The 18,467-nt window shown below is 41.6% G+C and overlaps 1 protein-coding gene across 5 annotated transcripts in view; it reads right to left on the reverse strand.

The window, feature by feature from the left end:
* Positions 1-5,339: 5,339 nt before the first annotated feature.
* The window catches only part of LVRN (laeverin), a 40,425-nt gene continuing 27,297 nt past the window's right edge, over positions 5,340-18,467 (reverse strand). For 2 of the 5 annotated variants that reach the window (XM_072860463.1, XM_072860467.1), the window contains exons 14-21: positions 16,969-17,001; positions 16,728-16,881; positions 15,791-15,885; positions 15,060-15,167; positions 11,075-11,245; positions 8,816-8,956; positions 7,460-7,535; positions 5,340-5,961 (exon numbers count right to left, since the gene is read on the reverse strand). In XM_072860463.1, coding sequence (XP_072716564.1) covers positions 5,815-5,961; positions 7,460-7,535; positions 8,816-8,956; positions 11,075-11,245; positions 15,060-15,167; positions 15,791-15,885; positions 16,728-16,881; positions 16,969-17,001 — 925 coding nt within the window. In that variant the 3' untranslated portion in view covers positions 5,340-5,814. Of the gene's footprint in view, positions 5,962-7,459; positions 7,536-8,815; positions 8,957-11,074; positions 11,246-14,359; positions 14,379-15,059; positions 15,168-15,790; positions 15,886-16,727; positions 16,882-16,968; positions 17,002-18,467 lie in introns of those variants that run through there. The other 3 variants (XM_072860464.1, XM_072860465.1, XM_072860466.1) reach the window with 3 other exon arrangements.

The raw sequence follows: 18,467 nt of genomic DNA on the forward strand, positions 1-18,467 counted from the left end.
CAGCCTGGCACAGGCAAGTCTCGCCTGCATTCCCACCTTCTGACAGACCTCCTCATGGCTTATTTAGCGCCGTGTCTCCCACATAGCCAAAGAGCGGCAGCAAAAGCAGCCGCTTCCTCCTGTCCACCGCTTTGTTACCAAGCCCGAAGCCAGAGATGTGGCATTATCATGTTCTTGACCGGTTTCAGGAGGGCTGCCCCGGCAGCGGGATTTGATCCCACCTCCCCACACCCTCAACGGCTCGGTGTCCCCGCCGGGAGATGGGCGTCCCACAGGGGAGGTCCCCGTCTCCCCGCTTCTCCCCTTCCAGTTATGGGTGGCTGCTCACCCCCCTCCCCCCACACTCGCCTTCCCTGCTGTTCCTGCCTCTCTGGCCCTGCTGTCGCGTATATGTTTACAACAACGCTCCCTCTTTAAGCGTTATGTCCCCCTCTGTACCGGCTATGTCCGGGCGCTGGCAGCGCGGGCTGTGGGGAGTTCCGCGGCGGAGGCCGGGGGCAGCCCTATGCCGGTCACGACGGTTCCAGTCAGCGGCAGCACGAGACTGAGCACCTCAGCCAAGCTGGCGGCACCTCTGGGAAAGCCTGCTTAAGAAAGGGCAAAAATGCCAGGCGAGCAGAGGAGTGACGGGAAAAAAACCACGAAGTGAGAAACAGCAGTGCGAGCACCAAGGTCAGTGTGGCAGACAGGGGAGAAGGTGCTGCGGCCACCGGGACAGGGACTCCCCCGCAGCCCCTGGGGAGGACCAGAGTGGAGCAGATGGATGTTCCCTGACGGAACTGCGGCGTGTGGGAGGAACCCCACGCTGGGGCAGGGAAACAGCATGAGGAGGAAGGAGTGGCAGAGAGGAGCGGTTATGGACTGACCTCAACCCCCATTCCTCCTTCCCGCTGGGCTGCTCGAGGGGAGGAGGCGGAAGAGTTGGGAGTGAAGATGAGCCTAGGAAAGAGGGAGGGTAGGGGGAAGGTGCTGGTTTAATTTTTGGTTTTGTTTCTCACTATCCAAGTATATTTTAATTGTCAGTAAATCAAATTAATTTCCCCAAGTCAAGTCCATTTTGCCCATGACAGTAACTGGTAAGTGGTCTCCTTGTCTTTATCTCAACCCATGAGCGTTTTCACCTCATTTTCTCCCCACATCCTGTTGAGGAGTGTGAGAGCATCTGGATGGGGATCCCGCAGCTGGCCAAGGTCAGCACCCCATTCCCGCTCACGTCCTTGCCTCAGAGAACATCCCATCTCAAAGAATGACAGACAACAGCCCCCAAAAGACCAGAGCCCATTGTCCTTCTGTCACAGGGGAGATTTTGACCACTTAAAGATCCACCGCCAAAGGCAGCAGCAACAGTGGTTTTACTGAAGATACTGTACTTAAGATACTGTAAAAGTAAGACTTCACAGATGGCAAGGTTCACTGTATTACTTACCATACAGAGGATATAATAATGATTCAAAGTTATCAATACAAAACCTTAGTGCACTGTAATACAAGGTTATGCACACTATTGGTCACTTACCAAAGATCTGCAGTTGGTAAGGGGTCTCTCAGCCTCAAGGGGTAACCCTGAGAGGTGTCCCAGCTCAAGGGCAGATCACTGCCATGCAGCCAGCTGCTTAGCAGGGAGATCTCAAAGAAGGCTCACTTAGGCTGTCATATTTATGTAATAAAGTGGTTGGCTCGCAGCCAAATTACATGCAATGGAAAAGGTAAGCATGAGACTCCTTGCACCCACAACTTCCTTTGTTCCTTGACAAATGAGTCTTGGAAGAACCACCTGCTATTCTTGTGTTAATCACATGGTTGGTATTCCAGTTTCCAAGCTCATATGCATCAATGCTCACCATGTCACCCTGTTCCTGCGTGAGCTTTCAGAGAACAGGTTGGAACTAGAGAAGTTCTTGGCCTGGTTATGGCCTAGGTCTTTACTGCCTTTGGAGCCTGAACCAAACTACCACTAGTTTGGTCAAGGAGTTGGGTCCATCCATCACACCCGGCTCTGGAGGAGGCCCTGCACCTCTGGGCAAGGGGATGCAGAGATGACGGCTTTTTTTGTCCTCTGTGAGGCACTGCACAACAGGAATGGGGTGAGGCCACATCACTGTTCATTTATGGCACTTTAGCCCCCATCCCCTTTTCCCTACCACATAACCACCCTTCTGGGACTTGCAACAACCCTGAAAGGAGCAGGCTGCTCCACCTGCCTCATCCATGTGTGCCATCAATGCAGGCAAGTGGCATGGGGCTCATACGTTGACCACCCAGGCCCCACAATGAGCTGCTTTCTCCTCACCTGCCTGGGAGGTTCCTTGGGGTGCCAGGGAGGAAAGGGGGTGCAGGCATAGTGAGGCAGCAGGGCAGCTGTGCCAGGAGGTGCAGAGGAGCAGTTGGCTGGTGCTCTTGGACCTTGACTTAAACAGCTCTGAAGTCTTTCTTCCTACTGGGAACAGCTTGGCTCACTATCATGGAGAAACTGGCAGGGAGAGCACATGGCAGCAGGGGGACAAGCAGCGACAGAGGATTTCTTAGTGCCAGCTCTAGTGTTTGGAGGAAAGCTGGAAGCTGTGTGCTGTGGGGCAGCTGGTGATGGTGGCTGCAACAGAGACTATGGGACTGTATTGATCAGCACTGTCAGGGTTTAGGCAGCAGGGACTGCTGGTGGGCCAGGAACTGCCCTGTGCCCTAACAGCTGCATCCAGCCAGCTCAAAAAAGAACAAAAACAGCCCATCACACACCAAAATTGCAGCCAGTCAGGGGAACACATGGCGCCACTGCTCAAACATATTTAAGAAAGAGCAGTAGGGATGCAGGAGAAAATGAAAGAAACAAACTGGAGGAGACACGGGGAAGATGTTGGGGACACAGCTAAAGATACACACTTGGGAGAAAGTGCTTGATGCCAGAGGAAGGATGCCTCCAAGGCAACTGAGGCCTGTGGGCAACTTATGCCAGGGCAGGGACACTGTTGAGGAACTGCAGATGACCAATGCTGGGGCAGGGACACACCTGAGGGGATATCAGCCCTGTTCGAGATGAACAACACAGGATCCAAAAGAATACAACATAATCCTTAAAAATACCTCAGGTCAAGTTTCTTTGGGGAAAGGAAGCAGGGCAAGCAGTGCACTCAAGAGGACCCTGAACTTCTCCCTCTTCAGGCCATTCTCCTCATTTCCCTTGAATCTTCCCTTGCTCCTGCAGCTTCCTTGGCTTGCTTTCTTATCTTGTCTCCTCTTTGGACCGCTGGCCCTCTCACCTCTTTTCATCCTCCCTTCCCAACTATTCTGGCAGGTCCTAATTCTCCCTCACTCCTTCCACTGCACAATCTATTCCCCATCCTTGCCAGCTCCCAAGTCTCCTGTCCTGTCACGCATGCATGCTGTAAAGGCAGAACAAGTGTATCTTTTTGACTTCCACACTCTCAGGGCAGAGAGCAGGACTTAAGGCAGAAAGCTGGTCTTTCCCATCATATCTACTTTTTTTTCCCTCAGGGCCTAAAAAATGCATCCTGTCTATCAATGACACCTCCTCTCACTGGAAATTGCCACACACACACTCCCTCCCACACACACATCTTCACAATTAAATGCTCATAACACCTACGAAGTCTGTGTAAGTACTGTAAAAGCTCATTTCCTAAAGTCCCATCCATGTCCTCATACCAATTTTCAATGAACTTCCTTTCACCCCACCTCCCGTTGCAATAAAGCAGCTTTCCCATCTTGGCCTGAATTCCTCCCATACCCCTCTCCTTCCCTTGCTCCATCTCCCATTTGCCACTTTCCAAACCTCTGTGCTCAACTTGTACTCAACAGCAGCAAGAACCGCCATTGCACAGCTGTTGATGCATGCCACCAAGTGCAAATGTGTGGACACTGGAAGCAAGAGCAATTCAGATCTGCTCCTATTTGGGCAGCTTGCCTAACCATCACCTTCACCATTTGCCTCTGCCATGAAAACTGTGCTGCTATTCTGCAATACAGAATGTCAGCCAAGAGGCACACATTAGTCAGGAGCCATTGTTTGAAAATAACTTATCTAAAATTGTTTTAGTAATTGTTTACATATTGGCATTTCTAATTAAGATTTTTGTTCAGTAGAAAGAAGAAAAAGATAACAAAAGAATAATAAGGAAGAGTGGTTACTCATGGTTGGAAGGAAATGGTTTGGGCCAACTGGGCTTAGGGGTAAACTGTCATTATGGGAAGTTTAATCCATAAATCCTGCAACAATTACTTTCTTGAGCTTAGCTTAGCCCATCCAATGAAGCATGCAGAGCCAGTGATTAACTAGTGGGAGTCACAGGAAACGCTGAAACAAAAGCCCTCTAACTCATCATAGCCTCGATGACTTCCTCTGCTTTCTGAATCAGCTTGATGAAGACTGTCAAGAATGCACACAATTTTCTTTGGCACTGCCCTTAACTCAATCAAACACTAAAGAGGTCAAGCGATTCCAGCACAAACCTAGTTGCACCAGCTGGTAATTCCCATACACTAAAGGGATCCTCAGGTAGTCTCAAAATAGTTATAATTTGTCTTTGCAGCCATAGAGAGCAGAGGAGATTCATTGAAGCCAACATGGCCATGTTTTCCTTAAATATATTTAGAGGGTGCCAGTGAAAAATTCTTTGTATTAACAAGTCTAAGGTTTTTATTCCTTGTCTCCTCATAGCGCAGTACTCTAACTTCTTCAGTTTCCTGCATTCCCACATAACATTGTTTTCTATGTTAACCTGAGCACCAGTACAGTAATGTTGTCATAATACTGTTACCCCACAAATAAATAGATTGCATGGACTGAGGATCCCATACTTCTTCAACCACAAGCTAATATGGTTTGCTAATACTAGTGGACTGAATTCTGTCACCCCCAAAATGCTGTGCAAACAAGATGATTAACCCTGGGTCTACATCAGCGAGCAGCTCAGTGCAGTAAGAATAGCAACACTTGGTGATGTTCCAGGGGGGTTAGTTTAAGACTAGTTGCACTCTGGTGCCATGGACAAAATGACCATCAGATGGTGGTGTCTATCAGTTGCACACCAGGAGCTCGTCATCTCCTAGATAAATTTAATCCAAAAAGAATCCAGTTCACACACTCCAGGACTGTCCTGGGGGTTGAAGGATGCTAAACAGAGACAAATGGGGAGGGTCTCTTCAAAAGCACATTCCTAATCAAACACAGATGTGAATGTAGACATATTAAGTACAGATCTGCTAAGGAAAAATAAAGTTTGAATGACAAGGCATTAATTTATTACAATTAAAATTTGAGGTTTCTTTAGTCCTTTCCTCCCTACAGCTCTGAAGCCATTCTCAAGTTTATGTTTCACGGCACTGTTTGAAATTATTATCCTCTTCACAATTTACAAACATGGAAGCGGAGAGAGACAGGTTAAATGACTTGCCCAGGGTCACAGTGCAAATCTTAAGCAAAACAGAATATAAAACATTTCCAGCTTCCTCATGTGTTTTTGCCACAAACTTTTGCCACAAGTTTGTGGCATTTCATTCTGATATTCAGGGAAAAAAAAGGATTTAGGACTGTATCTATATGTTACATTATTATTAGCAACGCATCCCTACTAACAACTCATCCTGTAGGAAATTAATTTAGATCTAATATGAAAATATATATCTTATTTCTCCTGCTGAATCTTTCTTTTCTTTGTTAATTATTTTAGCCTGACTTTCCAGTTGGGAAGACAACCACAGTACTCATTAAAATGTGCTTTATCTTTAATTACATCTTAAAATGAATACCAAAATGCTAGTGAATCACACTCTAAAATATACTGGAAATTGTTTTCCAAGTCAATCATCTACATTTTTCTGTAACCAGCTGGCAACTTTGGCTAGCAGTTCTCTCCTTTCCATATTTTCAAATTTTGTAAACTCCAGCAGTAGAGTAGTAGCCACTCTTTCATCCTCTTCCAGTGTAGCATTATAAAAAACCTGCAACTGAAGAAATAAACACATGAGCTGAGTTCACATAACTTCACTTGCAGCAAGCAACTGACTACCTGACAGATGCTTTAGACAGAATTGCATAGAAAAGGGGGACATGGCAGGGAATAAGGAGGGGATGGGTCAAGCTTACTGATTAAGACTAAGGTGGGAAAGGTCCTTGTGCATCAGGAATGTGCCCTTTTGCCATCCCTCTGAAAATCCTTTCAAATGCAGCCAACTTCACTAGTACTGGTGGTACCACACAGTGTCTAGGACTAGTTGGGTAGCAGAATCCTCTTGTGCTGCCTGCTCTACAATCACAGAACAAGAAGTCTTTTCTATCAGTCTAATGGGCAGAAGACAAGAGGGGACTGAAGAATAGCAAAGAAATATATGGGAAGAGTGGCAGATGAACAAGAAGAGAAATGAGATAGATGTCACCATGACAACCAGCAACCTAACATGCCAGCAGCCCAACTTTTGGTATGTTTCCTGTAGACATCATGGTAAAGGTGATCTCTACACACGTATTTTAAAGAGGAAAATGAGACTACTTTGATAATATTTATTGGGACTCAGTTCCAAACCTGAAGGTTAATTTAAAGGCTGGCACTGGGCTATTGCTTTTGCCATCCTGGGGAGTTAACTCGTCCTTAAAGAATAAAAGGTGAAAAACTTATAGTTTGTGAATGTTCAAGAGAGATTTCTCTGATTTTAGGAGCTAACTCTCTGAATTGCTCTCCTCATTAAGCATCCCTTCTCAGTTACTTGCTGTACGCGTGCATCAATCAAGAGCAAAAAAGGGAAGCAAATTTTTTCTTGTAATGACAGGTACTAGCAGTTCCAGGGCTGGCACAGAGATGTGGATCACATGCAGACAGCACAAAAGCTGAGCTGCTGAGAAAAGAAAATAGTATTTTGGGAAAGAATCTAGGGAAACTTGGACTAGAAGCAAAAGAACAAGAAAAGAGACTGAAACAAGCAGTGATAGTTACTAATTTGTCCTAGGCACTAACATGTGGATTATTGTGGCGAGTAAAATAAGACAGCCTACAGCCACCTGCCACAGATTTCCACCCTTCAGCAGGTTTCCCAAAACCCATTCCCTTTTACAGATGTACAGCAGCCCAATTAGAAAGTATTGTCGTGGGCTCATCTGGGCTGCCACACAATCAAAAGGAAAGAACTGTATCACACATGCAAGACATCTGTTCAGCACATGGGCAGGCAACCTCTTACACTGCAACCACACAGAGCAGGACAACATCCATCCCTGCACAAAAGCTCACTTTCATGCCATGCTTAACAACCAGCTGCACACACGGACTGCAGAGCTGTGGGTGCATGTTCATTTGTTTATTTTGCAGATGAGGAAGTATCATTTTTCTCAATGTCTCAACACAGCAACACTACACAATACATTCTATGATTTATTTAAAAACCAAGATATTTAAAACCCTGTATTTACAAACTGGCAATAAAGTTGACACTAACTGCTTCTCTCATTTACCTCTTGGATCTGTACATCTGTATTGACAAATCTTCCCATGACTTTTAATACATCATGTAATAATTCCTTCCCATACCTGTAAAATTGAGATAAAGCTTCTTCAAACAGCATGTTAGCAAATATACTAAATTTAATCTCATTTGAAAATACTCCCACTATTTAGTTATTATTTACGGTGTTGGAAATACCAACTAAGCTGAAGTTTGCAATTGTGTACTACTCTTTTTCCCCTTTTAAAGAAATAACATTGAATTTAGACATTTGAGCAGGATGAAGCACACTAATTACCCTTCATTTTCATTTCGCAGTAAGATCTGGTATTTCTACTTCGGTAATGTGAATGCGTTGCTTATAAACGGATAATCTTTGTGAGCCCATACAGCCAAACTGAGCTAAACAGGCTAACCGATAATGATTCTAACAACTTGGTGTTTCTGTTGGTATCTTAAGGATGGCGTATAAATTAACGCCAACACTATTTTAGTTTTAAAATAATGGGTCAGTTGCCCAGCGAATTTCTCATCAGTATGGAACACAGAAAAGCTCTGTAAGGAAACAAGTTGGTGTGACACGAACCTGCTACAACTTGCCTTTTCTAGCGTTAGCAATACAGATACACATTTGAATGCTCCCAGACAGCTCGTCTTGGTTATGCTACCACTAATGGCTCCCGATGGACTCCTCTGCCACTAATGGCTCCCGATGGACTCTTCTGCCACCAAAGGCAGCAGGAATGTACTCTGTCACAGCCCTGCTGCTTTTCACCATCACCAAGGGGAGAGGAAGTCTTTGAACAGACATCAAAATGCTTGCTTTGCTCGAGTCAGGTAGCTCAAGCTCACCTGCAGTTTACCTGCATCAGTGCAGGTAGGCTGGAGATGGGTTAGGACTTCAGTCGGGGAATAATACTGTAGTTGGTCCTTGCAGTGCTTGTAAACCTGTATGCTCCAATCCCCCATCTCTCCATACTCTCTTTGGTAAGTATTTGTAAAATACTATTTGTAAAATACTTACTCCAGCATTTTATACCCATGCTTGTGAAATGCTAGTGGATAAACCCATTTTTAGAGTCAGATTTTCTGGGAAATTTAACACTTAAAAGCACGGAAAGAGTCATGAACAGACTAATTTATAAAGCATTCTGTGTCTCACATGAGCTCTTCTTTGACATTAAGCTCTGATCAGAGTTAAATCCTCTGAAAATCCTGTTCTGCCTACTTAAGGAATTGCATCAATCATTACAAAAAAGCCATCTCCACAAGGAAAATCTGCACCTGGATTTTACAGCTCAAACATAAAGAAGAAGCCAAAGAGCCACACAAATAAAGGGAAGCCAAAGCTGGTTGCTTACCATACCTTTCACTTAAAAGCGGCCAATTTTCCGTAACAAATTCCCAGGCTATACGGTGCCCAATATCCTTAGTCACCACATATAAGATGATGATTGGAGTACAATTGGAAGAAAATAATGTATCGCTGAGTCCATATTGCAAGTATCTGTTAGAAAAGAAGGGAATAATTGTACCTATCACTTACTGTTTAAAAGTGATGATCCAGAAATATCATCCAGTTTGGGAAAATTCCTGTCTCAACAAATACCACAATGTGGAAGGTTATACCAAAGTTGGTGTCACTCTGAGATGTGTATTCAGTTTGGCTTTTGTCCTTATGTTGGTGAAATCCCCTGTTCTTGCACACTGATTCTCCACTTCTCAGTAAAATGAGGGCGTAGCACATCAGGTAGATACTCTCCACTTCTCAGTAAAATGAGGGTGTAGCACATGAGGTGGATAAATGTGCTTGTCTTATCTGTGTTACAGAAAGACAGCCACTCCTACCAGACAACCCTGTGGAAGGGCAAACTGCTTCTCAGTTTCTGGAGACTCACTTTGCTGTGACACAGAGCCTAGAGAGTGAGCCAGCAGCAAGACACTCTGTTATGCAAACAGGACCTGTTTATAGGGTCCCCTATAACAAGATCAAATAACAAGGGGTCTTGGATGCTTTCATGGGGGCGAAGGCATGATTTCAGAAATATTTAAAGAACTACCTGCCAATGATGTCAGTGGCAGTGAGTGCCTGAATATCTTGAAAAAGTATTCTCTTTGTTGCCTCAATGTATCTATCACCTTGCATGCTCCTACTTTCAAGGAGCCCTGTTAAAGTTATCTTCTGGTAGGGTCTTCCAGGCAGCTGCTTTATGGGTAGAGTAGATGAGCTGGCTTTCTCCCATTTGCATGCCATCACCATGCTTAACAGAATGGACAAAATACACTGAGGGCCAGGAAAAGCCCAGCTTAACGTTCCTCACCCCAAAAGACTTTCAGGGTGGCGTTCAGAAAAACAGATTGCCTGATCAGCGACTAAGGCACAGGGGGAAGGAGGTCATCACAACTCCCTGAGCTTGTTAGGGACCAGTGCTAGCCTGTGCCAGTGACAAAGTCAATAAAGGACAATAGGTTAGGTGGAAAATCAGCATAGCTGATTGGACAGCTCTCCACATCTCTTGCCTTCTTCTCAGGCATATTTGTTCTGTCTTTTCAAATGACCACCATCACAACAGCAGGTGAGACCCATTGAGTTTAGACCCATTGAGTTTATGCCAGTTCTTGGATGATCATTCTTTAGGCCATCACCGGCAAATTTCTGACGAATCCTTTAGTTAATGTGGACATGACAGATTAGAGAATTCAGCTTCAACATCTTTTTACTGATAAAGTGAAAAGATTTTATACAGATGCCAGTGAAAGATAATAAATACAGTATTCCAAACTGTGTTCAGGAAGTGTTTGAACAACACTCTTAGATATCTGGCTTAACTTTTACATTGCCCCACATGAATTCCGGAGTTAGACTCAATGATCTTTGTGGATCCCTTCCAACTCAGGATATTCTATGATTCTATGAAGCTTGAAATTTAAAAAAATTACTTTTCAGTGTGAGTCTGCACTGAACAGCTTGCTAGTAAGTCTATTTTCATTTTTGCCCTTAACCTGGGTGATTTGGCTTCCACACAGAGGCTAAACAGACTATGACACTTTAGTTTGGAAACAAAATAAGCAGGGGAGAAGGAGTACGGGAAAATTATATAAAATCATAAATGGTAGGGAAAAATGTCAAAGCAAATTATGATAATTACTGTTTCTTACAGTGCAGAGATTAAGGGCAGCCAATGGGTTCCAAGTTAAAACACAACACAAAATAGGTTTAAAACAAATCAAAAGGAAAGATGTTTTCATACAACATGCAATTATATTATGGCATGTGTTGCCATAGTCTGCTATGAAGCCTGAAGGTATAATTTTAGTTCAAAAAGGTCACTAGATATACTGACAGAAGACAGACCGTGTTAGACATGACACACTAGTTACCAGCTCGGAAAATCCCCTTCTCAGTGATTACCAGCATCTGGGATGTTATACCAGCAGAATGATCATTTGTGTTTGCCCTGTTTATCATACTTTCTCTGTAAGAAAACTCTTTAAGATTCTTCCAGTGGTCTGCAAGACACTTGCTTCCAGGGCAGGTAAACCTCCATCAGGTTTGCACAGTACAGTATTTGTATTCTTATGATTTAATTCTATATACACAAAGATACACTTTGATCAAGGTCACCTGTAAAGTAACCACGACTCTTTGGCACAGCTCATGGCAGAGAGCAGGATGTCTTTATCTTCCTTTGTGGAGTCAGTATGGTTATACATTTTCCATGCAAAATTCCATTCTTTATCACTTCCCACTGCAACACCATAGCAGCAGACCGTTCTTCTAATTAAAAAGGGAATTCTGCAAAGCAAAATATGATTAAAAGGTACTGTATTGTTGTAAAGTCAAAACCAGTTATCGCATAACTGAAATCATGTTTATTTACAGTTAAAAGTTGCACAAGAAAGGAAATACGAAATAGCAATCTAAATAAAGCTAGGAAATGTGATTGCTTTATTCATAATTAAACATTTAAAAAGCATGCAGTTTGAAGGCAACCAAAAATGTTTTTTAGAACAGTTGGACCGAGCTATTTTGTGTACATACAGTGTTAGTGACACTCTTTCACATCACAGCCTAGGACATGGATCACACCATTAAAGAGCGTATGGCTGCATATAAACATCATCCCAGACAAGCCTTTTCAAAGTTTCTTCAGTGAATGCATCCAGTAGGAAGAGCCATGTGCAGCACAAATCGAAACAGAAGACATTTCTCCATGCAACAGGCAGCCTCCTATTACTCCCACCCTAGGGCAGAGTCCTCAACATGGTTATGAATTTTGTAACAGAAACTAAATGCAAACGCTAACAGTGTAATACTCCACTTCAAGTGCAAAGGCTGAACAAAAAATTTCTCCTGTGGCAATGATATGCCCCTGACATTAAGACACCGTCAACACTTTCCAGTGACAGCAATGTATTCTACTATGCAGGCTATCTGAAAACAGTTTAAATTAATGGTATTTTGGACTAATTCTCTGTAGGAGAATGGATCCCATTGCTACAAAGGAAATGTTTAACTTCCCAATGGCATACTGTTAATCTGCTTAGTGTTACATAAGCATTACACAGACCAAGACTGTAAGTAGAGGTGTAAAAAGTATCTTCCATTAGATCAGAAGATAGACTTGGAAAAAAAAACAAGTTTTGGGTCACAAAAGCCATTCTTCAGGCCCAAAACTGGAAGCAGCAAATTCAAATTTAAATATAATTTGAGAAAAATTCCTCTGAGTTTCAGTAGACCATCCCAGAGAAAATGGGGATGATACCAGCAGAAAGAGAGACAATATTAGTCAGAAGGAAGGCTATATGACAGCAATCTTCAAAGCAAAAGGTAGAGACAACTCTGGAAACTAAGAAGGCCTAGTGAGAATGAAGGAGAGAGCTGGGTGTTTTGCATGACAGACATAACTTTTTAAGAAGTGAAAATGCAAGATGCAGGGATTTTGATAGCCCTGTTGTGGGTGGAGGATTTCACTGGTATAACAACAGAAAGTGTGGGCATGTTTTATATTCACTGCAAAAAATAGTTCAGATTCATTTACCTGGATATGTGCTGGAACATATGGGATTTGCCACCGAGAATGATGCTTACTGAGATTGAGTGGTTATGTCAAGGTAAAGAATAGTCCTGCAAGGAATCCTTTTATGACAGATCTTATTTGAGTTACAGGGTCTAGTAGTTTGCTTAATAATCATTCCATAACGCTGCAGAAAGCAGCCACGGTAGGGTGATAACAGGGTAAACCTGCTTTGGCTGAAATACAGCTATTTATTTTGCTACTGCAGCTGTTCCGATAGTTTCAAGAAAATGTTGGTTACTGAGTGTAAAGTTGTTGTGGGTGAAGAGTAAATAGACAAGCTCTGTGTATCATTTTGCTTGCAGCTCTGATGTTCAGTATTCAAGGCAGGCTGTACAGGCAGCCTACTATGGGACAATGGTCTACTGGCTGGTGACATCTATGGTGTCCCTGAAGTGGTTTATGTTGTGTAGTTCACAGAGGAAGTCCACTGTGGTCCAGAGGGACTTTGGAGCTTCAGGTTATATTAGATGAGGCATGGGGCTTATTAATCTTGATTTTTTTTCTGGGAGTGGTTGTGTGGTTTGATATTACTGGCCTGCCAGGATTCTCTCGTTTCTGTATCTTGGGGAAGATGCAAAAAGCTGCTGGGAAGAAGGGTGGATTATTTTACATCATTTTCCTGGAGCCACTGCAGAAGTGACATAGTGATTTCTTAACTTTTCAGGGCAACAGCAGTATATGGTTACCTTTAGTAAATAACTACAATGTACAGCAACATTGTCCCTCCCTCTAGACTCATTTCCTTCTTTCAAAAGAAGACAAGCCAGTGACAGCATCACAGAGAATACATTAATTTAGCTAGCTCCACTTCACTTCTATAAGCAAAAAAGAGTAAAACTGAGAAACTGGCTGGGAGTCACGGCTCTTGGTTTGTTATCTCCACGGAACAGATAAAAAGGCACTGTATCAAAGCCAGTTAAGTTCTGCCAGGAACTGTTTGGAAATGTTCAGCTGAAAGTTGATCACCTTATCTGAAAGGGAAAAGCTTTACTCCCTTCCACAGATGTGAGAATCCTACTGGGTTCCACCTGTGGCAGAACAGCTGTTATGAATAGTGTGCTGTTATGAATTTTGCTCTCAGAATGGAGAACATAAGAGCATCTAAAGCAATCTGTCTGTGAAATATGAGTCAAAAGTTTATTGTGCCCTTTTCCTTTTCTCTCCAGCATATGAAAAGCCTCCTCCTTAACTGAACAGGAACTGTAATCTGTCATTGGAAACCTAAGAAGTTTCCTATCTCCTATGGTTTTTTTTCCTTGAAACATGATCCTTTTTTTCACTGAACAAAATTCACAGTTGCATTTTTTTCTACACTTACAGCCATGTGCAGTGTGAGGCTGTAAAGTCCCTTTGAACTTATCTCAGTGCCAGGAAGGACAGCAAAATCAATCTCCAGCTAATTCAAAACCAGATCAGCTAATCTATTTCACAGACTTTTCAGCTCTTCAACTCAGATAAGGTATGTAGTATTCCCCCAAGAAAAAAAATATTTCAAATATTTTTAATAGGAGAAGATAGATGAATATTTTGAAAACAGCCTGAGAATTCAGCATAGCATTGTTGATTTTAGTGTGGGATAGTAAGAATATTCTCTCTGCAACATAACAGAATGTATTTAGGCTATTTGAACTTTTCAGTTTAATTGCAAAGCACAATTTGTTTTTTGTGAGGATGATCACTACAAAGCTATTTAAAAAAACACAAACATAAAAGTACAAGTTCAGTTTACTTAGCCAAGTACATATATTAACAGAGACACAAGTAACAACAAAATATTTATTACAACTACAACAAATAAAAATAATAATAAACTTTAAATATTCACTCACCGGTGCCAATACTATTTGTCTATTGCATAGAAAAACATCAAAAGAAAGAGGGAGGAAAAGAGAATAAGAATTTCAATACATCGTACATTTTCTTTAACAATGCAATACTTGAATACAGAAAGTCTGATCCTAGCAGAGCCTAGACTCCATCCTCACAGACCAGAAACCTGACCACTAGGCTCGAATATCAGCATAAGAACTGACAGCTGTTCCCAGCACCTCTTTATGTGAATACAGAACATGCAAGGCAATTTGATGGGCTTACCATGGGCAGATGCCTGTATCATACAAACATCATTTCACTCAGTATTGCTAAGAGAAACTTACAAACTGAGTTGGTGTACATGATAACCGTAAGGCTGTAGTGCAGCAAAGGGACTGGACAATATGGGATATTAGCCCTAATCTGAGGTTCACCTGTTATGTGGCTAAACAGATTTTGGTCTTCATGGTAAAAATCTGCATCCTCCAGCCCGTAAAGTCTATGTAAAAAGCAATAATTATGCAATAATCATAAAGTTGGGATCTGGGGAAGAGGAGGGAGTTGAGGGGGCACAGTAAGGCTTAAATTCTGTCATTCTGTCAAGAAAGAAGAGCAGTGTACAGGAGCATTTCTCATTCTGCCTCCCAATGTAAGAGCCCTTTAACTTTCCACCTCACTTACACATGCACACCTCTAAGAGCACATTATCATTCTTACTTGTACTCAGGGTTGTCCATCCACTTAGCATACAGTTCAGATGACAGGTTCAAACAGTCTTGGAGGCCTAGCCAGCACGCTGTTGCAAAAAGTTTTTCCAAATACACTCTTGAAGGGAAGCCAAAATAGCAAGAATAAAATATATATATTCCACATTTGGAGTACTTAAGCTGTGCTTGACCAGCACAGTTTCAGCATATGATGCCATTAACCCAGGAGAATCTCTACTAGAAACAGTTGAGGTTTAATAAAAATAAAAAATTAACCTACCAATAATGGGTTCCTGACATCAATATTGATGGACATTAGTGAGGCTACCAACGTACTATAATTTTTCTTAGTTTTTTGTTTGTTTTATATCGCTCATGGTAGTTTTAAGAGACTAGCTGCATCTAGTCCAAATCATTCCGACATTCAAGGCTGTGGCTTCAGTAGCCTTGCAAAATGAAATATTTTAAAGTTCTAGTGATTGATCCATAAGTCACATCTGAAGTTCATTGCTGCCAGTTTTTCCCCAACTAGCAGCAGCCTGTTGAGCCTGTTCTCCCATAAACAAAAGCTACCACTCAGATCATTAAACTATCACCTTTTATGCTCACTAAATAGACTGAAAATATCCCAAACTATGCTGATACTGCAGTTTCATTGGAGGTGTCATCATAAATAACACACACTTACAGGACAGTAAAAATAACAATTCGGTTACATTCAAATTAAAGCAGAATACTTACTGAGCAAAATAGTCGTCTTCCAAAGCATCAACATTTTGACAAATAAAACCTGCATAATAATGGTATATTGGCAACATTCTCTTTAAAAGGTATTTCTTTTAAAAGAAGGGAAGGAAAAATTACTTTAATTTAGATGCAAGTTTTTATTTTACTGTATTTTTCTTTACTTACTCAGATTTATCCTAAAAATTTACCACTATTAGTTTCCTGACAATGCAGCACATTAAAATAAAGTATATAAATTGGGTCTAAAATTCAATACACCTGTACATCCATTCAAACTGGGAAGTTACCTTTTCACATCACTGGGATCGTTGAACTCATTATGACAGAAAACAAATGCTCATTCTGAGACAAAAGGACAGAAAAATAAGTTCTCACATATTTTAAACATGCCTTTATTTTAGAACTTAAGAGAACTACTATTGTGGAATTGCACTTTAAACAAAGGTGAAATCTTTTTCAAATAGAAGTCAAGGAAATATTATCTCAGGTAGCTCAAATATGGGAGAGAATCATCTCATTTAGTATCCAAACCCAATTCCTTCTTTCTCTCCATGAAGATGAACTGGAAGGCAGTACAAAGCAGAGAGCACATACATTTTATATCTCCTTTATACATAGCAGTGTTACTCTCATTACTTACTACTGACTATTTAGTACTGACTGATAGCTGTATTTTCCGGATCCTCAGTTTTACAAAAAACTAGGATTAAGCTTAATATAAAGAATGTGAATAGATTTCTGCTTTACAATAAGAATTCCTCGTGATTCAATGTAATTTATCTACAAAGAAGTACCTCCTCCTATTTAAAAAAAAAGTTTACAAAATCGTGCAAAGGGAATGACAAGAACTATGATAGTCATCATTACATTCACTTTAGTCTGATTTATTTAAATGGTCTAGATCTTTGCTAACTAACAAAAAAGGTGATACCTTTAAAAGTGGATATACTTCATAGTTCTTCAGAGTACTTTCCAAATTCTCGGGTACAAGGTTTAACAATACCACATTCCATATGAAGAGTTCATCTTCTCTGGCAAGGTACTTTGTTAGTTCTAGCGCTGTTTCAATCTGAATGTATCCAAACCTATTTGAAGATAAAAAACCTCATACTTGAGCATATGTATTCACATTAATTACCTACCACGAATTTCTGTTTATTCATGAAACTGACAATAAAACATCAGGATACTGCATGGAGAGTGACCTAGAAAAGATGTTGGAAAAATAAAATAAATATAAAACACTGGTGCCTTTAAGATCTGAACTCTCAAAGCATTTATTTCAGAGCACAGTGCCACTATGAAAGCAATAGGACAGTCATGGCAGTAAGCATGGCAGTACACAGACTGTATTTTGTTTGTGTCTGCAGGATACAGTATAGGCACATTTACAGCATGCATCAGTCTCACTAGAACAAAATGAAGGAAAGGAGCACTGTTTTGAGTTATAATACATTTGTATTTTTATTGCTAAACAACATATTTTCATTACAGTTTCTTTTGTGGAATATACATTATTGTAAAAATCAAACAATTTAATTCACATGCACGCTATTCCTGGAATGAACAACTTCAGCACGGCATTTCTGTGTCTCAGTGTGGAATTAGCAAGGAATTTGTTCTTTCCCAATAAAATTCCCATTCAAGCCCCTCTCCTCCAGAACAGAAACATTTCTAGTATACTTACATAGGAGCACAGTTCTATACTTCACAGTTACATTCCTTATTACATACTAGCTCTCTTATGAGAAAGGACATTTGTATGAGAGGAGGAATGGGAATTTTTACTTCCTCCTCTCAGAGATACTTTCACAGGCTCTGGTGGGGGCAGTATGCTTTGGACACCTCCTCCCTGAGCTCCCACATCATAGGTGTCTGATGCTTTTGGGATCTCTGGTACATTTGGGGCACAGGCATATTTATTGCTGCTTCAGCTCCCTTCAGTACTGCTGACCTCTCTAGCACCACAGACAAGAACAACTGAGTCATCCATCAGCAAGGGAAATGAAAGAGGTATTCAGAGTGATTCAGGACAGCATAGCTGAGATAGCCCAAAATAAATGAAGGAAAATTCAGAATGTTCATTCAGAATCTTTTTTCTGTTACAACAAATATAGGTTAGTCCCTAAAAAACTCATGACAGTGCCATTATTTAAAGTATTTCCTAAGAGTTGGAACAAAAGTTAAAAGAAATTTTGAAAGAAATCACTCAGCACTGACAGAAGAATAGATTAAATCCTTAACTCCCCCACCATTTTGTCAAAACAGCTGTTGTTCTTATAAGGCACATATGGGTAGGAATGAATGAAGCAGAAATAGCAATGTTGAATGCCATCATGTAGTTTAATAATTTTCTATGACATATAGCTTCCTCCTCAAAGCTATGCTAAAGCATGTGGAGGACAGGGAGGTGATTCGACACAGCCAACATGGTTTTACCAAGGGCAAGTCCTGCCTGACCAACCTAGTGGCTTTCTTTGAGGGAGTTACCACATCAGTGGACAAGGGAAAAGCAGTGGATGTCATCTATCTGGACTTCTGTAAAGCCTTTGACACGGTCCCCCACAACATCCTTCTCTCTAAACTGGAGAGAGATGGATTTGATGGGTGGACTGTTCAGTGGATAAGGAATTGGCTGGATGGTCACATTCAGAGGGTAGTGATCAATAGC

Source organism: Ciconia boyciana, chromosome 4, assembly GCF_034638445.1.
Source record: "Ciconia boyciana chromosome 4, ASM3463844v1, whole genome shotgun sequence".
Classification (NCBI taxonomy): domain Eukaryota; kingdom Metazoa; phylum Chordata; class Aves; order Ciconiiformes; family Ciconiidae; genus Ciconia; species Ciconia boyciana.